The 22,923-nt window shown below is 46.5% G+C and overlaps 1 protein-coding gene across 5 annotated transcripts in view; it reads right to left on the minus strand.

Moving 5' to 3' along the window:
* The window catches only part of fam126a (family with sequence similarity 126 member A), a 98,504-nt gene that overhangs the window by 36,564 nt on the left and 39,017 nt on the right, over positions 1 to 22,923 (minus strand). For 4 of the 5 annotated variants that reach the window (XM_041184593.1, XM_041184594.1, XM_041184595.1 and 1 more), the window contains 5 exons: positions 19,341 to 19,442; positions 17,275 to 17,454; positions 16,617 to 16,697; positions 14,747 to 14,862; positions 13,995 to 14,090 (listed from right to left, as the gene is read on the minus strand). In XM_041184593.1, the coding sequence (XP_041040527.1) occupies positions 13,995 to 14,090; positions 14,747 to 14,862; positions 16,617 to 16,697; positions 17,275 to 17,454; positions 19,341 to 19,442 (575 nt within the window). The remainder of the gene's footprint in view (positions 1 to 13,994; positions 14,091 to 14,746; positions 14,863 to 16,616; positions 16,698 to 17,274; positions 17,455 to 19,340; positions 19,443 to 22,923) is intronic. The other variant, XM_041184596.1, reaches the window with a different exon arrangement.

A 22,923-nucleotide genomic window follows, 5' to 3' on the forward strand; every position in this document is an offset into this window, starting at 1 on the left:
AAAGAGCTGAACTCCCAAAGTGAGGTGACAGTGATTACCCTTGACATCAAAGCTGAATTTGACCGAGTGTGGCATCAAGGAGCCCTAGCAAAACTGGAATCAATGGGAATCAAGGGGATAAAACTCTCCACTGGTTGAAGTCATACCTAGCACAAAGGAAGATGGTTGTAATTATTGGAGGTCTCAGTTTCAGGACATTACTGCAGGAGTTCCTCAAGGTAATGTCCTCGGCCCAAGCATCTTCAGCTGCTTCATCAATGACCTTCCCTCCATCATAAGGTCAGAAGTGGAGATGTTCGCTGATGATTGCACGATGTTCAGCACCATTCACAACTCCTCAGATACTGAAGCAGTCCATCTCCAAATGCAGCAAGACCTGGACAATATCCTGGCTTGGATTGACAGGTGACAAGTAACATTCGCACCATACAAGTGCCAGGGAATGACCATCTCCAACAAGAGAGAATTTAACCATCGCCCTTGACGTTCAGTGGCATTACCATCACTGAATCCCCCACTATCAACATCCTATAATGGTATAATTACCATTGACTAGAAGCTGAACTGGACTAGCCATATAAATATTGTGGCTACAAGATCAGGTCAGAGGCTAGGAATCCCGTGAAGTATAACTCGCCTCCTGACTCCCCAAAGCCTGTTCGCAATCTACAAGCACAAGTCAGGAGTGTGATGGAATACTCCCCACTTGCCTGGATGAATGCAGCTCCCACAACACTCAAGAAGCTTGACACCATCCTGGACAAAGCAGCCCGCTTGAGTGGCACCACATCCACAAACATTCACTACCTCCACCACCGATGCACTGTAGCAGCAGTGTGTATCATCTACAAGATGCACTGCAGGAATTCACCAAGGCTCCTTAGACAACACCTTCCAAACCCACAACCACAACCATCTAGAAGGACAGGAGCAGCAGATAGATGGGAACCAACTAGAAGTTCCCCTCTAAGTCACTCACTACCCTGACTTGGAAATATATCACTGTTCCTTCATTGTCCCTGGGTCAAAACCCTGGAACTCCCTTCCCAACAGCACTGTGGGTGTACCTAAACCACATAGTCTGTAGCGGTTCAAGGCGGGAGCTCACCACCACCTTTTCAAGGACAACTAGGGGTGGGCAATAAATGCTGGCCCAGCCAGCGAAGCCCACATCCCATGAATGAATTTTAAAAAGCTATGTTCCAAATAATTCACTGCATCATCTGTTTATAAGGAAATAAAACTTTGCTGACTCAAATCTTTGGTGACGATATTAGTCTCTGAAAAATGTGCAGTTTCAACTCAGTGAAGCATAGTAATTCAAATTTCATCTGCCTGACAACACTATTTTATTGCCTTTGTACTAATTCAGTGGATCTTTCGCTGTTACTACAGTCATGTATTAGCTATGTTACCACCCTGTGTTTAGTCTAACTAATTATCAAATTCAGACGCCACTGCAACACAATCGGATTTTAAAAATATACAAATGAAAGTTCTGAAGTTGGAAATAGTACAGTAATTAACTACTCTTGAGTATGTTAGACAAAATGCATCATCCACACTGCAAATGCCTTCAAAAGCTTGATAGCATACACTTGGAGATGAATGCCAAATAAGCTCTTATGAAAAATATTTTTCAAATAATTGCATGATTCTCAGTAATGCAGATTTTGCTGCAGCAGGGCATCGAGTGACATTTGTCATTTGTTAGATTTTCCATAGCCATGCAAAAATTGAAAAAAATCTACATGACAAGTTGTTGAAAGTCACATGGGGAAAACCAGGCATCCAGGATTTGAGCAAACAGTGCAAGCAACTGTCTCCTCAGTCAGATTGAAGGATTATCACAAAGACTAAGAGGAAAGTGTTATGATCCCCCTTAAAGACTGATAACTTTTACAAAGTAATTCAAACTTCAAATGACTGAAAGGATCACACAAGATTTCAAGTTAAGATTTTTACCATAAACTAAATGCAACATTGGCTAAACACTATTTCAGTAGGCAACTCTATTTTAAAACTATGAAATAGATACCCATTAAACTTTTACAATGATTAAAAATGCCCCTGCCACATTTATACTTTAGATTTCCCTTAAGTGGACAATTCATTCTTCAGGAACCAGTGCAAAGCTATGCTCAGCTCCCCAAACTGACTTTCACAGTGAGGGACAATTGGAAATCCCTCCCTCTAGGCATCTTGCTCAAGCCTTACATACAGGTAAAAATGCTAATAAGCTATTCTCCAGACACCCGAATAGACAGTTTAAAGTATAACTGTTTACAAAGCCCGACAATCCTAACACCTCCCTGGTACTTGAAGCTACCCACCAATAGCATAGCTGCCCTTGGCCATTGTTTACCAGTCTGAATATCTTACACCTTCTTTAACGAGCAAACTAGAATTTGGAGGTCACATGACCCTATTAATTTAGGGTAGAATGGAAGAATAAAAGGAGAGTCAAGAAACACAACAATCTTGTAAACCACATTTGTAACAGGGTAAATTAGCGGGTGAATTTTATGTCAAATCAGGTAAGGAGGGAGAGAGAGAGATAGAGAGAGAGCGAGGGGGGGGCGAAAAAGGGAGAGCGAGGGGGGGGCGAAAAAGGGAGAGCGAGGGGGGGGGGCGAAAAAGGGAGAGCGAGGGGGGGGGGCGAAAAAGGGAGAGCGAGGGGGGGGGGCGAAAAAGGGAGAGCGAGGGGGGGGGCGAAAAAGGGAGAGCGAGGGGGGGGCGAAAAAGGGAGAGCGAGGGGGGGGCGAAAAAGGGAGAGCGAGGGGGGGGCGAAAAAGGGAGAGCGAGGGGGGGGCGAAAAAGGGAGAGCGAGGGGGGGGGCGAAAAAGGGAGAGCGAGGGGGGGGCGAAAAAGGGAGAGCGAGGGGGGGGGCGAAAAAGGGAGAGCGAGGGGGGGGCGAAAAAGGGAGAGCGAGGGGGGGGCGAAAAAGGGAGAGCGAGGGGGGGGGCGAAAAAGGGAGAGCGAGGGGGGGGGCGAAAAAGGGAGAGCGAGGGGGGGGGCGAAAAAGGGAGAGCGAGGGGGGGGGCGAAAAAGGGAGAGCGAGGGGGGGGCGAAAAAGGGAGAGCGAGGGGGGGGCGAAAAAGGGAGAGCGAGGGGGGGGCGAAAAAGGGAGAGCGAGGGGGGGGGCGAAAAAGGGAGAGCGAGGGGGGGGGCGAAAAAGGGAGAGCGAGGGGGGGGCGAAAAAGGGAGAGCGAGGGGGGGGCGAAAAAGGGAGAGCGAGGGGGGCGAAAAAGGGAGAGCGAGGGGGGCGAAAAGAGAGCGAGGGGGGCGAAAAGAGAGCGAGGGGGGCGAAAAGAGAGCGAGGGGGGCGAAAAGAGAGCGAGGGGGGCGAAAAGAGAGCGAGGGGGGCGAAAAGAGAGCGAGGGGGGCGAAAAGAGAGCGAGGGGGGCGAAAAGAGAGCGAGGGGGGCGAAAAGAGAGCGAGGGGGGCGAAAAGAGAGCGAGGGGGGCGAAAAGAGAGCGAGGGGGGCGAAAAGAGAGCGAGGGGGGCGAAAAGAGAGCGAGGGGGGCGAAAAGAGAGCGAGGGGGGCGAAAAGAGAGCGAGGGGGGCGAAAAGAGAGCGAGGGGGGCGAAAAGAGAGCGAGGGGGGCGAAAAGAGAGCGAGGGGGGCGAAAAGAGAGCGAGGGGGGCGAAAAGAGAGCGAGGGGGGCGAAAAGAGAGCGAGGGGGGCGAAAAGAGAGCGAGGGGGGCGAAAAGAGAGCGAGGGGGGCGAAAAGAGAGCGAGGGGGGCGAAAAGAGAGCGAGGGGGGCGAAAAGAGAGCGAGGGGGGCGAAAAGAGAGCGAGGGGGGCGAAAAGAGAGCGAGGGGGGCGAAAAGAGAGCGAGGGGGGCGAAAAGAGAGCGAGGGGGGCGAAAAGAGAGCGAGGGGGGCGAAAAGAGAGCGAGGGGGGCGAAAAGAGAGCGAGGGGGGCGAAAAGAGAGCGAGGGGGGCGAAAAGAGAGCGAGGGGGGCGAAAAGAGAGCGAGGGGGGCGAAAAGAGAGCGAGGGGGGCGAAAAGAGAGCGAGGGGGGCGAAAAGAGAGCGAGGGGGGCGAAAAGAGAGCGAGGGGGGCGAAAAGAGAGCGAGGGGGGCGAAAAGAGAGCGAGGGGGGCGAAAAGAGAGCGAGGGGGGCGAAAAGAGAGCGAGGGGGGCGAAAAGAGAGCGAGGGGGGCGAAAAGAGAGCGAGGGGGGCGAAAAGAGAGCGAGGGGGGCGAAAAGAGAGCGAGGGGGGCGAAAAGAGAGCGAGGGGGGCGAAAAGAGAGCGAGGGGGGCGAAAAGAGAGCGAGGGGGGCGAAAAGAGAGCGAGGGGGGCGAAAAGAGAGCGAGGGGGGCGAAAAGAGAGCGAGGGGGGCGAAAAGAGAGCGAGGGGGGCGAAAAGAGAGCGAGGGGGGCGAAAAGAGAGCGAGGGGGGCGAAAAGAGAGCGAGGGGGGCGAAAAGAGAGCGAGGGGGGCGAAAAGAGAGCGAGGGGGGCGAAAAGAGAGCGAGGGGGGCGAAAAGAGAGCGAGGGGGGCGAAAAGAGAGCGAGGGGGGCGAAAAGAGAGCGAGGGGGGCGAAAAGAGAGCGAGGGGGGCGAAAAGAGAGCGAGGGGGGCGAAAAGAGAGCGAGGGGGGCGAAAAGAGAGCGAGGGGGGCGAAAAGAGAGCGAGGGGGGCGAAAAGAGAGCGAGGGGGGCGAAAAGAGAGCGAGGGGGGCGAAAAGAGAGCGAGGGGGGCGAAAAGAGAGCGAGGGGGGCGAAAAGAGAGCGAGGGGGGCGAAAAGAGAGCGAGGGGGGCGAAAAGAGAGCGAGGGGGGCGAAAAGAGAGCGAGGGGGGCGAAAAGAGAGCGAGGGGGGCGAAAAGAGAGCGAGGGGGGCGAAAAGAGAGCGAGGGGGGCGAAAAGAGAGCGAGGGGGGCGAAAAGAGAGCGAGGGGGGCGAAAAGAGAGCGAGGGGGGCGAAAAGAGAGCGAGGGGGGCGAAAAGAGAGCGAGGGGGGCGAAAAGAGAGCGAGGGGGGCGAAAAGAGAGCGAGGGGGGCGAAAAGAGAGCGAGGGGGGCGAAAAGAGAGCGAGGGGGGCGAAAAGAGAGCGAGGGGGGCGAAAAGAGAGCGAGGGGGGCGAAAAGAGAGCGAGGGGGGCGAAAAGAGAGCGAGGGGGGCGAAAAGAGAGCGAGGGGGGCGAAAAGAGAGCGAGGGGGGCGAAAAGAGAGCGAGGGGGGCGAAAAGAGAGCGAGGGGGGCGAAAAGAGAGCGAGGGGGGCGAAAAGAGAGCGAGGGGGGCGAAAAGAGAGCGAGGGGGGCGAAAAGAGAGCGAGGGGGGCGAAAAGAGAGCGAGGGGGGCGAAAAGAGAGCGAGGGGGGCGAAAAGAGAGCGAGGGGGGCGAAAAGAGAGCGAGGGGGGCGAAAAGAGAGCGAGGGGGGCGAAAAGAGAGCGAGGGGGGCGAAAAGAGAGCGAGGGGGGCGAAAAGAGAGCGAGGGGGGCGAAAAGAGAGCGAGGGGGGCGAAAAGAGAGCGAGGGGGGCGAAAAGAGAGCGAGGGGGGCGAAAAGAGAGCGAGGGGGGCGAAAAGAGAGCGAGGGGGGCGAAAAGAGAGCGAGGGGGGCGAAAAGAGAGCGAGGGGGGCGAAAAGAGAGCGAGGGGGGCGAAAAGAGAGCGAGGGGGGCGAAAAGAGAGCGAGGGGGGCGAAAAGAGAGCGAGGGGGGCGAAAAGAGAGCGAGGGGGGCGAAAAGAGAGCGAGGGGGGCGAAAAGAGAGCGAGGGGGGCGAAAAGAGAGCGAGGGGGGCGAAAAGAGAGCGAGGGGGGCGAAAAGAGAGCGAGGGGGGCGAAAAGAGAGCGAGGGGGGCGAAAAGAGAGCGAGGGGGGCGAAAAGAGAGCGAGGGGGGCGAAAAGAGAGCGAGGGGGGCGAAAAAGAGAGCGAGGGGGGCGAAAAAGAGAGCGAGGGGGGGGGGAAAAGAGAGCGGGGGGGGGAAAAAGAGAGCGGGGGGGGGGAAAAAGAGAGCGGGGGGGGGAAAAGAGAGCGGGGGGGGGAAAAGAGAGCGGGGGGGGGAAAAGAGAGCGGGGGGGGAAAAGAGAGCGGGGGGGGAAAAGAGAGCGGGGGGGGAAAAGAGAGGGGGGGGGAAGGGAGAGAGGGGGGGGGGAAGGGAGAGAGGGGGGGGGAAGGGAGAGAGGGGGGGGGAAGGGAGAGAGGGGGGGGGGAAGGGAGAGAGAGGGGGGGAAGGGAGAGAGAGGGGGGGGAAGGGAGAGAGAGGGGGGGGAAGGGAGAGAGAGGGGGGGGAAGGGAGAGAGAGGGGGGGGAAGGGAGAGAGAGGGGGGGGAAGGGAGAGAGAGGGGGGGAAGGGAGAGAGAGGGGGGGGAAGGGAGAGAGAGGGGGGGGAAGGGAGAGAGAGGGGGGGGAAGGGAGAGAGGGGGGGGGAAGGGCGAGAGAGGGGGGGGGAAGGGCGAGAGAGGGGGGGGAAGGGCGAGAGAGGGGGGGGAAGGGCGAGAGAGGGGGGGGAAGGGCGAGAGAGGGGGGGAAGGGTGAGAGAGGGGGGGAAGGGCGAGAGAGGGGGGGGAAGGGCGAGAGAGGGGGGGGAAGGGCGAGAGAGGGGGGGGAAAGGGCGAGAGAGGGGGGGGAAGGGCGAGAGGGGGGGGAAGGGAGAGAGAGGGGGGGGAAGGGAGAGAGAGGGGGGGGGAAGGGAGAGAGAGGGGGGGGAAGGGAGAGAGAGGGGGGGGAAGGGAGAGAGAGGGGGGGGAAGGGAGAGAGAGGGGGGGGAAGGGAGAGAGAGGGGGAGGGAGAGAGAAGGGGGGGAAGGGAGAGAGAAGGGGGGGAAGGGAGAGAGAAGGGGGGGGAAGGGAGAGAGAGGGGGGGAAGGGAGAGAGAGGGGGGGGAAGGGCGAGGGAGGGGGGGGAAGGGAGAGAGAGGGGGGGGAAGGGCGAGAGAGGGGGGGGAAGGGCGAGAGAGGGGGGGGAAGGGCGAGAGAAAAGACAGCGACAGCGAGAGAGAGAAAAGACAGCGAGAGAGAGAGAAGACAGCGAGAGAGAGAGAAGACAGCGAGAGAGAGAGAAGACAGCGAGAGAGAGAGAAGACAGCGAGAGAGAGAGAAGACAGCGAGAGAGAGAGAAGACAGCGAGAGAGAGAGAAGACAGCGAGAGAGAGAGAAGACAGCGAGAGAGAGAGAAGACAGCGAGAGAGAGAGAGAAGACAGCGAGAGAGAGAGAAGACAGCGAGAGAGAGAGAAGACAGCGAGAGAGAGAGAAGACAGCGAGAGAGAGAGAAGACAGCGAGAGAGAGAGAAGACAGCGAGAGAGAGAGAAGACAGCGAGAGAGAGAGAAGACAGCGAGAGAGAGAGAAGACAGCGAGAGAGAGAGAAGACAGCGAGAGAGAGAGAAGACAGCGAGAGAGAGAGAAGACAGCGAGAGAGAGAGAAGACAGCGAGAGAGAGAGAAGACAGCGAGAGAGAGAGAAGACAGCGAGAGAGAGAGAAGACAGCGAGAGAGAGAGAAGACAGCGAGAGAGAGAGAAGACAGCGAGAGAGAGAGAAGACAGCGAGAGAGAGAGAAGACAGCGAGAGAGAGAGAAGACAGCGAGAGAGAGAGAAGACAGCGAGAGAGAGAGAAGACAGCGAGAGAGAGAGAAGACAGCGAGAGAGAGAGAAGACAGCGAGAGAGAGAGAAGACAGCGAGAGAGAGAGAAGACAGCGAGAGAGAGAGAAGACAGCGAGAGAGAGAGAAGACAGCGAGAGAGAGAGAAGACAGCGAGAGAGAGAGAAGACAGCGAGAGAGAGAGAAGACAGCGAGAGAGAGAGAAGACAGCGAGAGAGAGAGAAGACAGCGAGAGAGAGAGAAGACAGCGAGAGAGAGAGAAGACAGCGAGAGAGAGAGAAGACAGCGAGAGAGAGAGAAGACAGCGAGAGAGAGAGAAGACAGCGAGAGAGAGAGAAGACAGCGAGAGAGAGAGAAGACAGCGAGAGAGAGAGAAGACAGCGAGAGAGAGAGAAGACAGCGAGAGAGAGAGAAGACAGCGAGAGAGAGAGAAGACAGCGAGAGAGAGAGAAGACAGCGAGAGAGAGAGAAGACAGCGAGAGAGAGAGAAGACAGCGAGAGAGAGAGAAGACAGCGAGAGAGAGAGAAGACAGCGAGAGAGAGAGAAGACAGCGAGAGAGAGAGAAGACAGCGAGAGAGAGAGAAGACAGCGAGAGAGAGAGAAGACAGCGAGAGAGAGAGAAGACAGCGAGAGAGAGAGAAGACAGCGAGAGAGAGAGAAGACAGCGAGAGAGAGAGAAGACAGCGAGAGAGAGAGAAGACAGCGAGAGAGAGAGAAGACAGCGAGAGAGAGAGAAGACAGCGAGAGAGAGAGAAGACAGCGAGAGAGAGAGAAGACAGCGAGAGAGAGAGAAGACAGCGAGAGAGAGAGAAGACAGCGAGAGAGAGAGAAGACAGCGAGAGAGAGAGAAGACAGCGAGAGAGAGAGAAGACAGCGAGAGAGAGAGAAGACAGCGAGAGAGAGAGAAGACAGCGAGAGAGAGAGAAGACAGCGAGAGAGAGAGAAGACAGCGAGAGAGAGAGAAGACAGCGAGAGAGAGAGAAGACAGCGAGAGAGAGAGAAGACAGCGAGAGAGAGAGAAGACAGCGAGAGAGAGAGAAGACAGCGAGAGAGAGAGAAGACAGCGAGAGAGAGAGAAGACAGCGAGAGAGAGAGAAGACAGCGAGAGAGAGAGAAGACAGCGAGAGAGAGAGAAGACAGCGAGAGAGAGAGAAGACAGCGAGAGAGAGAGAAGACAGCGAGAGAGAGAGAAGACAGCGAGAGAGAGAGAAGACAGCGAGAGAGAGAGAAGACAGCGAGAGAGAGAGAAGACAGCGAGAGAGAGAGAAGACAGCGAGAGAGAGAGAAGACAGCGAGAGAGAGAGAAGACAGCGAGAGAGAGAGAAGACAGCGAGAGAGAGAGAAGACAGCGAGAGAGAGAGAAGACAGCGAGAGAGAGAGAAGACAGCGAGAGAGAGAGAAGACAGCGAGAGAGAGAGAAGACAGCGAGAGAGAGAGAAGACAGCGAGAGAGAGAGAAGACAGCGAGAGAGAGAGAAGACAGCGAGAGAGAGAGAAGACAGCGAGAGAGAGAGAAGACAGCGAGAGAGAGAGAAGACAGCGAGAGAGAGAGAAGACAGCGAGAGAGAGAGAAGACAGCGAGAGAGAGAGAAGACAGCGAGAGAGAGAGAAGACAGCGAGAGAGAGAGAGAAGACAGCGAGAGAGAGAGAGAAGACAGCGAGAGAGAGAGAGAAGACAGCGAGAGAGAGAGAGAAGACAGCGAGAGAGAGAGAGAAGACAGCGAGAGAGAGAGAGAAGACAGCGAGAGAGAGAGAAGACAGCGAGAGAGAGAGAGAAGACAGCGAGAGAGAGAGAGAAGACAGCGAGAGAGAGAGAAGACAGCGAGAGAGAGAGAAGACAGCGAGAGAGAGAGAAGACAGCGAGAGAGAGAGAAGACAGCGAGAGAGAGAGAAGACAGCGAGAGAGAGAGAGAAGACAGCGAGAGAGAGAGAGAAGACAGCGAGAGAGAGAGAAGACAGCGAGAGAGAGAGAGAAGACAGCGAGAGAGAGAGAGAAGACAGCGAGAGAGAGAGAGAAGACAGCGAGAGAGAGAGAGAAGACAGCGAGAGAGAGAGAGAAGACAGCGAGAGAGAGAGAAGACAGCGAGAGAGAGAGAAGACAGCGAGAGAGAGAGAAGACAGCGAGAGAGAGAGAAGACAGCGAGAGAGAGAGAAGACAGCGAGAGAGAGAGAAGACAGCGAGAGAGAGAGAAGACAGCGAGAGAGAGAGAGAAGACAGCGAGAGAGAGAGAGAAGACAGAGAGAGAGAGAGAGAAGACAGAGAGAGAGAGAAAGAGAGAAGACAGAGAGAAAGAGAGAAGACAGAGAGAAAGAGAGAAGACAGAGAGAAAGAGAGAAGACAGAGAGAAAGAGAGAAGACAGAGAGAAAGAGAGAAGACAGAGAGAAAGAGAGAAGACAGAGAGAACTCCATCTGTTGAAAACCTGAAAATGACCCACTTATCGATTGTTTCCCATTAGTTAGCCAAACCTCTATGCATGTTAATGTTACCCCAACATCATGAGCTCTTTTGTGGTAACATTTTACCTGACACCTTACCGACTGCGCACCGCGCCACCATTTTACGTGGGCGGGCCAATTAAGGCCCACCAAGCATGACGTCCACATGGAAGCACTATGCGCTCCCTGTGTGGGTGGTGGGGGCAGGGGGGAAATGCCTAAAATCAAGTGCACGCTCTTTCGCGCATGCACATGATAGAAAGCACTCATCTCCCTGAGTCTAAGTGTCTCCTCAGGGAGATCGCCTCTACTTTGAACAATGTTAAAAATAGAAAAAAAAAAAATTCCCTTACATGTCCCCTCGTGTGACAATATCACGATTTGGGACATGTTCATAATTTCCATAACAACTTTAAAAAAAATTTTTAAACCCTACATGAAACCTCATCTCGCCGGTGGATGAGGTTTCATGTTTTTTCTAGTTGCTGCTGGGGCTCCTGGCCTGTCTGCCAACCTTAACGTTAGACAGGCAGGTCCTTTAATTGCTTAATTGATCCTGTCAATGGCCACAGCTGATTTTGCTGTGCTCTCGCCATCCTGAAAATTGAAATCGGGCACAGTGATGTCGGGAGTTCCCTCCGACGTCACCGCGCATTATTTTATGCGTCGGCGAGCGGGCCCCACACCCGCTTGCCGACGGTAAACTCCTGCCCCATGTACTGGTGCCCTTTTATCCACCCTCATTACATCCTCAAAGAGCTCTGATAAATTTGTCAAGCATTGTTCCCTTTCACAAACCATGCTGATTCTGCCCGACTGTATTATGATTTTCAAAATGTCCTGCTACTACCCACTTAATTGATTTTAACATTTTTCCAATGACAGATGTTAGACTAACAATCACTGAAAACTATAGAATTATAATTGTTCAGTCTTTATAATATCACCATAAATGAGTAACTCTGAACACATTATGCAATGCAGGGCATTAGTTATTAAACAGCATATCCTGCAACTCTGACATCAATGTGGGTCTGTATAGATTTATACATTGATGTGACATTTGCGTACATTTTGTTCTTTTATGTCCATCCAACTGTCACCTCATTTCCCAATTCAGTCAACCATTAGGGTAAAAATGCCCATCCCACAAATTACCGTCAAAGTATTCAGAACATTCAGCAGAAGACATATGCTATACGGCAAGCAAGCTTTGCAGTTTTACTTTCTCCATTGCCTTGCATCTGGGTACCTGACTACATGTCAGCAGAGAACTATACAATATCAAAGTTTATGGATATCACCAAATTAAAGACTATAGTTAACAATGAGGAGCTCTGAGATAAAATACAAATGAACATTAACAACACGAAAAATGGATGTGTAAATGGCAAATGAAATTCAATAATATATGCAAGGTGGTGTACTTGGGAGGAGGAATTAGAAGGCTACAAGAGGTCAGAGGCTGGGAATTCTGTGGAGAGTAATTCATCTCCCAACTCCCCAAAGCCTGTCCTCCATCTGCAGGGCAAAAGTTAGGAGTGTGCTGGAATACTGTACTTGCCTGAATGAATGCTGCTCTAACAACACTCAAGAAGCTTGACACCATCCAGAACAAAGCACCCCATCCATCACTCTCAGCATCCACTCCCTCCACCACTGACACACACTGGTGATCCTTCAACAGTACTTTCCAAACCCACAAACTCTACCATCTAGAAGGCCAAGGGCAGCAGATAGATGGGAACACCACCACCTGCAAGTTCCCCTCCAAGTCATTCACCATCATGACTTGAAAATATATTGCTGTTCCTTCACTGTCGCTGGGTCAAAATCCTGGAACTGCCTCGTTAACAGCATTGTGGGTATATCTACACCATGTGGACTGCAGCAGTTCTAGAAGGCAACTCACCACCACCTTCTCAAGGGCAATTAGGGATAGTCTAGCCAGCAGCACCTACAACCCCTAAAATAATTTTTAAAAATATTCCTTGGAAAATAAGAGTCTAAATGGGATGAAAGCACAAGGGGATCTCAAAGCACACAAACAAATCATTAAACATATCAATACAGATTAACAAAACCATGAAAACCACAAAAACACTGGGGCACAAGAAAGCAGAGAAGCTATGTTAAACTTACAGAACCTTGATCAGACCACACTTGGGTGTACTGTACACAGTTCTAGTTTCCATTTTACAAAATTACAGAAGCTCTGGATAAAGTGAAAAAAGATTTACACATATGATACCAGAACTGAGAGGGTAAAACTATTAGAAATAAAAATAGACTGTACAGACTGAGGCTCTTTTCTCTAAAAAAGAGACAGGGGTGACCTGATACTGGTCTAAAATTATAAGGGGGTTTGATATGTTTCCACTTGTGGGGAGTGCAAAACCAGGGACTACAAACAGAAGATAGCCATTAATAAATCCAATAAGGAATTCAGCAGAAACGTCTTTACTTAGTAGAGCAGTGAGAATGTGTAACTTGCTACTACATGGAGTTGTTGAGACCAATAACACAGGTGCACCTAAGGACAAGCAAGATAAGGACAAGAGCAAAAGAAATAGAAGGATATGTCAGAAGAGTGTGATGAAGCAAACAGAGGTGGAGGAGACTCATGTGAAGCATAAACACCCTGCTGGGCCAATGGCTTGTTTCTGTACCGTAAATTCAACGTAATGAGGGTAGTTGAGTGTGGTCCTCAATCTGAGCCGCAGTTCAAATCCAAAACCTTGTGCACTGACAGCCAAGCATTTTGGTTCTTAGGGCTATTAAGTTGCACCATATTTTAGTTTATTTAGTAATTATGTTATGCCAAGATTTTGAGATATTAAGCTTTTATTTGACTTAAGCTCATCTATTCCAGATATTTTGGCCCCGTTACTTACTGGGGTGAGATTTCTAAAGGTGAAGGATGGACCTCAACATGAGGTATAATCCAGAAGCTTGGAAATCTGTGTTTCTCCCATTACCATGTATTTGTAACACCAGTGTGTTGTGTGTTTTATTCCCCCAAGCTAAAAACAGGTTCCCTACCTGGAAGACAGCCTGATTGACAGGCTTGGCTCCCGGTCAGGCAGGGCGTACTGTCAAACAGGCTGCAGCCCAAGAGCATCTATGTTTAGTGTGGTTCGGCATTGAGATGGCTAGGGAATGACGGTCAGGGTTTTTGTATCTGAAGTTTGAAGGATCTGGGATGATCACAGAGATTAGAGGCAAAGATGTGGAAGTGAAGAAGGATCGGGAATAGATCAGAGGAGCACGTGGGGTCAGAAAATGTTCAGCAGCAGAGACAGGGCTCAGGAGGGATTGGAAGATCAGAAAACTGAGACAAAGATGTGGTGGGTGTGGCAGAAGTCAGGGGAGATATCAAAAGCAGAGATGAGTGGAGACAGTCAGGGGAGAATAAACTGGGGAAAAAGTCAGAGATCACGGGTAGGGGCGGTAGGAGAGGTCGGTGATCAGAGGGTGGTTGGGCAATTTTCACAGGGGAAGACTGTGGAGGTGCTGGGGGAAGTGGGAAATGGCATTTATAGGTCTGCTTTCTGGGCCTGGAGGAAATTCTTCTATTCCTCCTACCCAGAAAGAACAAGTTTTATAAAAGCCACTTACCTGAAGTACTCAGCCCTTCTGACCTCCTTTTATCTGCCAGGTTGCCCTGGGGCCAAGAAACCTGCCCACAATGGTTAAAACAGAAGAGCTTAAAATGAAGACATGTAGCCTCCTTAAAAGATTTCAATGACCAACCTGCCTCCTGGGAACTGGATCACCTGTCACATTCAAATCAAAACAGATAATTTGGGTTCCCATTTCAGATCTTTAACATTTTAACTTCTGACAGAGTTTCACCTGTTTTGGGGTGCTTGAAATTACCTGTTCACAACTACCAGGAGAGACCAACCTAAAAGTGCATCCATTATCCTTAAAAAAAAAGACCTAATTTAAATGTGATATTTCTCAATTCTCGACAAATTGATTTGAGTCGTAAATTCTCGGGATCTCACCTGGAGCATGTGTGGCACAGAGATCGTAGAGAAGGGGAAGGCATGTAGATTATGGACGCATTGTAACAGAGAAATAGAAATGTCAGCACTTCAAACCTGTTTAATAAGTAAAGGAAAATTAACCTAATTTAAGGGCATCACAAAGCATAAATGCAAGTTTACAATTTTGCATTTTCCCATCTCTAAAGCAGTTTTCATACCTGTTTGCTATTATTTAAAAATTAATATAAACAATTTAACTTGCTACAGAATAAATTATTTTACATGATAGAAATGAGACAAAGCATACAACTCATCTACAGTGCTTGTGCAAAAATTGGGCCATCATCTAAAAGTACTTTTGTACTTGAAGAAGATGAAATCATTACCAAGATCAGATAGTACTGTGAAACCAAAACCATGTCTGCAATCCATGCATTAATTTAGTTAACGTAAAAATCAGAATGAATCTATTTAATAGTTTATCTACTGCGGTACAAATAGACAACAATAAAACAGAGTAAAATTCTATACCCCAGTTGTGACATTCATCTTGACCTAACATAATCTACATGATTACATGAACCAAATAATGAGATTTGTAATCAGCTTTAAGAAAAAAACATTTACTATATTCTCTCGAAATTTTTTTTTAAATTGTCAATTTTTACAATTGAATTTTAAAACAATAATACATTTATTCAGTTGATACTGTTTGTTCCATGAGCTACTTTACATAATTTCAAACATCTGCAGTCTAATTAATATCTTACCTGTTTTGTGCTGTAAATGTTTCCCTTTGACAGTAAGGTCCAGAGTGTACAACTCTAGTCAAGCCATGTCGCGATAAAGCGCCTTCTGTAAGTGCCATAGAACCAAAACTAGAAGGCTAAAGCACCATTGAAAAGGTTAATCAACAAAATATACATCAAACACAAAATCTGGACACGGAGTAATTCTACCACATAACATTTTGAAAAATAACTTTTTGTATGATAATATGCATAAGATAGCATATTGTAACATCAAAGTATTGTGCCATGGAGTGGTAGGTACACATTTGAGCCTTGTCAACGAGATCTCAATCACAGTCACAATGCTGTGGAGATGGAATACTGAAAAGCTGTATTGCATCACCATCTCCCAGAGAGCTAATGAAACTACTTCTTTCAGTTGCCCCACTGCTTGCACTACCATGCCATCACAAATGTTTGGGCCAATTTGGAATTCAAAATTTAATTCTATAACCAGTGATGTAACTAGTCAGAGTTCAGTTTTCTTTAATTTACATAAAATTCAGCTTTTGAAGACTCCATTTCGGATTCTATTTTTAAATATGGAATTAAAATATTTTTCTACTTCTGGCACTAGGTATCAACATCAAGCAAACAGAGATTTGCCTAGCTTCATTTGACCCACCCAGGTAGAGTGGACATTAATCTCAATTAAGTATCCTTACATAAACTGCCATTCAAAGCACAAATAATATCTAAATAAGGCACAAGCAATTCCAGCAGTTTCACTGCTCTGGGACTTCTTGTGAAAATTGATCAGCTTGGACAGCAAATCATACATGCAATAAATGTGGAAATTCAAAGGATTTGTTGCAGAAAGTGGGTGACAACAAATTCACTTGTTCCATCTAGAAAATAGAAAGAGATCAATAAAGCACAGAGGGAAAGCAAGGAATTTATAAAAATACAACTTAGCATCTCAGAAAAGTAATGGAAAACAGGTACACACTCCGATAAATATTTTAGACTTTGCCTCAATACAAGGGTAAAGATTATAATCCTGATTTTTGAAACAGCTTTGTGATATCAGTCAAGGTAATTGAGATGCTAGTCTAATGAGGGTTAAAATAACACATTCAAGAAAATTTTATAGATCATTAACGCTGATATTTTAAAAATGTATAAGGGCCATAAGAAAAGCTTGGCTTTAGAAGTAATTGGGCACATTATCGCAAGACCTACAAATATGAACGTGCAGTGGGTGCAGGGAATGATCACTATGTCAAAATGGACAGACCAATGGCACACACAATATTGCTAACAGGTTTCCTCATTGAGCCACCAAGGCGCAAACACCCAACAAATGTTTTGGATGCTTTTATTCCCACTCGGGAACATTCACCGCGATCGTCTGCAACCAGATTCTCTACGTCTCGCCATTTGCGTTTTTTACCAGAACTTGCTGGTTAGCATCCAGGAAGAGAACTTGACTGGCATTTGGTCCCTCGTTAGAGGTGAAGACAAATTATGGCACTGCATGTGATACTCTGGGGGCTGAATTTAATGCTCCCTGCCAGTGGGTTTGAAGGCATATTAATTCCAATTCCTCTCTTACTTTACAATGAACACCAGAAGAAATGGATAGCAGAATGAGAACATTTATTTATACTGCAACAGGATACATTTGCATTGCAAAATATTACATACAAGGCATTTTAAATTTAGCTCTTCTTTGCAAAAGCAATTTACTGAAAATGAAGAGCTCCTATCTAGATGCTAAAAACACTTCCAGTATTAAAATTAAAAGCACTTTCATCACCGTGTTCCAGTAATCTCAAAGTAATAAATTGCATGTGATTTGCCAACAAACATTAAAAGTGTTTAGAATACACTAAAATAAGTCTCTTACCTCATGATACACAGAAGGTTTTGAAAGAGATGGGATTGTAAAAGACTGCACTTTACTACATCCATCTTTATCGACAATTTCCTGGAAAATAATTGTAAATTTGAGTCTTGATTTAGACAACAATTTGGTGTTTAAACAAAACAGCAAGTAAATAAACAAGCAAACCATTTGCTCTGGGTAAAATCATAAAATGCTGGAACTCTGGTTCTGATGAAAGGCCATCAAGCTAAAAGGTTAACTCTATTTCACTTTTCACAGATGCTGCCAGACCTGAGTTTTCCCAGCACTTCGTTTTATTTTAGATCTCCGGCATCTGCAGTTTTTTGCTTTTATTTTAAAGAAAATGCTCCCTTGGTTGGAAATCATCTTTCACATAGATATCATTTATCTCCAATTTTGGATTACATTGAATTTAGATAGTGAACTTGCTCTAGCATAGTATCTTTTCAAGTCTAGGAGCTATTAACTACTATAAAAAGTGCAGTCACTGCATTATATAGACAAAAACATTAACTTGTGTCATGTCAAACAGAACACGAAGGGCAATGTGTCTAAATGTCTAAGCAAAGTTGAAATGACTTAAGCCTTGCTCTGTGGTCTTAAAATAAATTGCAACACCAAATTATAATTTTATGGCAAAATATTTAATATTACATACCAAATTGTAGATGCCCAAGAGGAGTGCTTCAATGCAGCCACTACTGTGCATATCTCTTGTTGCTATGACTGAAAGGTAGCTCCATACAAGCTCAGGAAGATACTGTAATGTGAATCTCTTCAGCTCAACCTCACCACTGCGATAAAATTCAAACAACTGGTGGCAAACTGGCTCCAGCAACTAAAGTTAAAATAAGATGTTGAAGAGTTTCCAGAAAATGTCAATACAAATAAACAAGATGAAGGAGGACATCATAAAAATCAGCAGAGCATCAATAATTAAAAGAAAAAAAATCCACAAGCCTGACAGCCTCATTCATCTTACAGAACACTAGCATTCTTTAACTTTAGGAAGCTGTTAGGAAGTCTATTCTGAAAGCTCCATTCATTATAGAGCAGTTGGTGAAGTCTCAGTGAAGGGGTTATTTACAAATTTGGCACCACTACAAAGACAAAAAGCAAAGACAAAAAAGGTGGTCCTTAGTCCTACTTTGTTCACTTTTCTCACAAATGTGTTGCAGAACATCCTGACCTTTAAAAATTCCATTGCTTTGGAAAAATAGCAATGCTAGCCAACTAGTCATAGATTAAACTTATTTAAATGCCAAGAGTTGTATACTTGGGCTCGCGTTTCTTCAAGATATATTTGTCCACTCTAAGGGAAGCAGTCAAGTGCCTTAAATGAGAATGAGTTGTGCCTACACTTCCTTTTGGGGAGGTCATCTTGGATTGTTACCTGCACCCTCTCTGCCCCCCCTTGGTAGATGCCAATATTGTAGCTGTACTGGAACAGCTTGGCTGGGGACATGGCTAGTTCTGAATCACAAGTCTTCAGTACCATTGCCGGAATGTTGTCAGGGCCCACAGCCTTTCCAATATCCAGTGCCTTCAGCTGTTTCTTGATATCACATTGAGTGAATTGAGTTGGCTGAAGACTGGCACCTGTGATGCTGGGGTCCTTTGGAGAAAGCTGAGATGGATCATCCACTTAGCACTTCTGGCTAAAGATGATTGCAAATGCTTCAGCCTCGATTTTAGCACTGATGTGCTGGGCTCCCCCATCATTGAGGGCATTTGTGGAGCCTTCTTCACCAGTTAGTTGTTTAATTGTTCATCACCATTCACGACTGGATGTGGCAGGACTGCAGAGCTTTGTCTCAAAGTCAGGAGTTTTCTGATTTTTCAGCTTTCCTGTCAGGACATTGCATGGACTTCTGAAGGTGAGGCCGGGGTGGGGGTGGGGAGGGGGGTGGAGAAGTGAGAGAGAATGTCGGTCGGTCGTTTTGGCTGGGGGGTGGGGGGGTGGGGGGGGGAGGGGTGGAATGGAGGATGGAGAAGAGAGAGAGAAACAGTGAAGGGCTTTCAGTCAACATGGTGGTGGAAGATAGAACTGGATGTCAGCAGCATATGTGGAAGCTGGAAGCTGATATCATGTCACCAAGTAGCATGCAAATAAGAAATGAAATCCAGCCAAAAACATAATAGTAAGGCAAAGAAAGAGTGATGGGTTGAAGTAAGGTGAAAAGAAAGGCGGCCCAAAGGAGTCAGGACAGTAGGACCGCAGAGGGATTAGGAAAAAAAGATAAGTATTTAGCATCGAGAAAACACATTACATTGATATGGCAGAAATTAGGACCAACCTGGAATCATTCGGCACACATGGTGGTGATTCAACACATTGTGTCTGTGTTGGACATGATGCAAATAAAGAACAGGGAAGAGGCGATATCAAAGAGTCCAAAGTTATAGCCTGAGGTTCAGTGGTGGAGTGAAGTTGCCCTGAATAACCTACATTTATATTGTAGCCTTATTGTTAGACAAACATCAAAAGGTGCTACAGGGACACATGAGCAGCAATGAATGTCAAACCAAAAAGAGCAAAGAATAAGAATGGTGACCAGAAGCTTGAACAACGATGTGGGTTTTAAGGAAAATCTTAAAAAGGATGGAAGAGACAGGGTATATGGCAAGAAATCCAGAGCATTGATATCACAAGTATTTGAAGAATTAGGCAGACTTGGATACAAAGTGTGGCATTTTAGATTTTTTATTTATTTTTATTCCTACCTCACTATGCGGCTCACAGATGACTGTGTATAATTCTGAAACCAGAGTGCTCTTGCCTTTTAAACTTGAAGCATAACTGGATATAGAAGTCTCAGGCAGTGTCTGAATTCAAAGTAAAAAGCAAGTTAAAACTGCAATATAATGGATGCAATTTTAAAATAAATGTTCACTTCACTTATCAAAAATTAAAAGCCTATTTGACTATTTTTCCATCAACAATGAGAGCTTTTGACACAGCAATGCCTTACAGTCACATCCTGTTGTGACACATCTAATATAATTCTGGTTTCACCACAATTCTGCTCAAAGCAGACCACCAGTAACGGCAAGAACATGCTTTTGTATGCTACCAGAAAACTCGGTAATATCTCTATTTATAATCCAACTTTTCCACCATCTATATACAAATCATATACATTGATTGTATGCTAATTTGCATCAGTATAAAAGCAAAAACTTTTATATTTATTCATAGTAAAGGGGACATTCCACAGGATAACCCAGCTGTCCAAAATCTAAATTGGCCTGCAACTTACTGATATATTTTAAAAACATGAATATGAATAATTTCATATGCAACTTTTTTTTTCCTCAAGTGTCAGCTTAGTTCATTGGTAGAGGGTCACTATGATCTGGAGCAATTTCAGCTGCCAATTCAGTGTGGTACTGAAGGTGTGCAGCATTGTCAGAGGTGTTGTCTTTTAGACTCTAAACAGAGATCTTATCAGCCTGTTCTGACAGGACATAAAAATCCTCCAATCCAGTACTCAAAGAAAAGTAGCAGAGTTCTCCCAATGTCCTGACCGACATTTATCCAATCAACAAAACTGATTAGTGATTGCTTATCTCATGCACTGTTATGGGATTTTACTGTGCAAAGTGGTTGCAGCTCAATTTTTCCTCTGATCTAAATTAATGAAAATGACCAATTAAGAAACCTAGTGAAGCTCCAACCATGACCTGAGCAAATTCTGCACCACTCCTGTAATGACAACAATCTGTAACAGTCCTCCTGTCACATCAGAGAATGGCAACACCATGATACATTCTTCTGGCCAGTTGAAACAAGTCAACCACCGCAGAGATAGATATGGGTTCAAACCATAGAGTCTGGAGAATCTATAGATATAGCAGTATAGAAACATTACAAAATGAAAAATTGTATACTTTGTGGGTAAATAATTATGTGCATTTTGACTGATCGATATGGAAAACAAACAGAATGTGTTAATAGTCTGAGAAAACAACTTTATTAATAAACAGTGGTTCATGACTTGGAGGCATTTCTGAGGTATCTGAAGTTCCTGGTTCCAATGTAAAATCAGCTCCCCAGAACATCCAATGCAATTGCAGCCCTCAACAGCAGTGAACATTTCAGAAGATCTGGGTCATTATATTTTTCTCCAGATAACAAAGCAACTAAATGCAACAATAGTACAGGTAGACTTTTCCTAAAGATGACTCAGTGGGAAAAATTTAGACATTTTCAGCAGGCAGATTCCTTGCAGCCTAGGTCTGCAATCAAAGAAACAAAATCATACTCATCATAGAGCTTTTGAAAGTTATATACCAAGTGCCATAAAAACGAATATGCTTGTTGAAGAGACGGAGGTGAAGTATAACATAATGATTTAAAAAGTTACAGTATATGAAATATATTTTAAAATAAATTATAAAAAGACACTTAGTATTGCCTACTGCAACAGAAGTCATGAAGTCCCCACCACTGAAGGGGAGTGCTTTGATGCTAACATGGCTTTGCCCCAAGACACATTGGACAGTTTATATGAATCAATGTTGTTTGTTCATAAGCCTGTTCAGTAGTACAGATGAATCATTTCCTCTTTTGTTTATGCTGCCATGAGAAATCTGGAAATTAAGCCAAGTCTTGCACAATATTCACTAGCTGCATGCAAAACATGGCATTACTTCCTGCAATCTGAATATTTAATTATTTATGTACTATTTATTGTGCATATTTAGCAAGCATAACTTTTAAAGCTTTGTCAGATGTTACAGCTCTCTTGGGCTGGTGTGCCCCTTTGTTGTGAATCTCAATTCTTGCTAATCTGTTATTTTGCTCCTCTCTTCCACTGTTGTTACTTAAGAAAATTCATCATATAAAAGGGACAAAACACTCCACCATTTTTAGTAAACTAATGGAAAAAGAAAATCTAGTTAACAGTTTCACAGAACAAAACCATGCAGAAAACAAAATTTCTGAAATGGAAGAAGTCCGACAAACATCTGCGTTGATGTCATAGAGCAATGATCAGCATAATAAGTTAAACTACAACAACTTCACAGAGTATGGAGAGTGTGTTTTACACACAGACAGGATATTAGTGAGCATACTTCCTTTATTATGCTAATATCAAGGGGCTGGGGATATGAAAGTAGAGCTGTAATGTTCGTATTATATAACAAGAGTTTTCTTCCTCCCCCAATCCCAACAAGCTGTGTCAGCTACTCTAAACAAGACAAAATGACTCACCAGCAATTCCACTGGAGAATTGTCTATGTGATTCTGCACTGTAATCACAATTCTGTGGGTTATTTCATTAAATCTAATGTGCAAGGACTATTTTGAGAATTTTTCATCAAGTTGCTTTCTTTCCTTATTGCACATTGACTGAAAGCCCACATTATCTTCCTCTCTGCACCAACCCCCACCCCACCCACAACTTTGGCACACCTCTTACCTAAAAACCTGAAATCTGTCTCCCTTAGTCCTTGTACCATCAGCTAATAGGAACAACTTCCACTGCCTACCCTGTCACTATTTTGTACACCTCTATCAGACCTCCCTTCAGCCTCCTTTGCTCTAAGGAGGGCAACTGCAACTTTGCCAACCCTACATGTAGCTAAATTCGCTCCCCTCTGGAACCATTCTGGTAAATCTCTTCTATTCTCTCTCAAGGACCCAAACATCCTAAAGTGTGGTGATCAGAAGTCGATGCAATACTCAAGTTAAGGCCTCACCAGAGCTTTATAAAGGCTCAGCATAATTTCCCTGTTTTTGTACTCAATTACCTTCATTTATGAAGTCCAATATCCCATATGTTTTGCTAACTGCTCTTTCAATGTGTACTGTCATTTTCAAAGATCAATGCACATGAAACCCTACATCCCTTTGTCCCTGCACACTAGATCTGTGCCATTAAGCCTATATTGCCTCTCCCTATCCCTTCTGCCAAAATGCTTCACCTCCTATTTCTCTGTATTAAATGCCATCTGACACTTGTCTACCTATTCTGCTAACTTATTCAAGTCTTGTTGCAGTAGATCGGCATCATCCTCATTTTTTGTCACACATCCAAGTTTGGCTCACTCCCCTCTATTGCAGAATATTCTGCATCCTCTCCCTGATATCCTTTATCTGGCACCAGGAAGGCAACATACCATGTGCGACTCACACCAACAGTTACAGATTCACCTATCAGTTGCCCTGACAACAGAATCTCCTACGACTGCATTCCTACACTTTGCTGCTTCCCCCCGTGCAGTCCCTTGCCCATTGGTGTCAAGGCCTGGACTTCACTCCTTCAATGTGTCATCACTTCCAGCAATCTCCAATACTGAG

This window comes from Carcharodon carcharias, chromosome 3 (genome assembly GCF_017639515.1).
Source record: "Carcharodon carcharias isolate sCarCar2 chromosome 3, sCarCar2.pri, whole genome shotgun sequence".
Taxonomy (NCBI): domain Eukaryota; kingdom Metazoa; phylum Chordata; class Chondrichthyes; order Lamniformes; family Lamnidae; genus Carcharodon; species Carcharodon carcharias.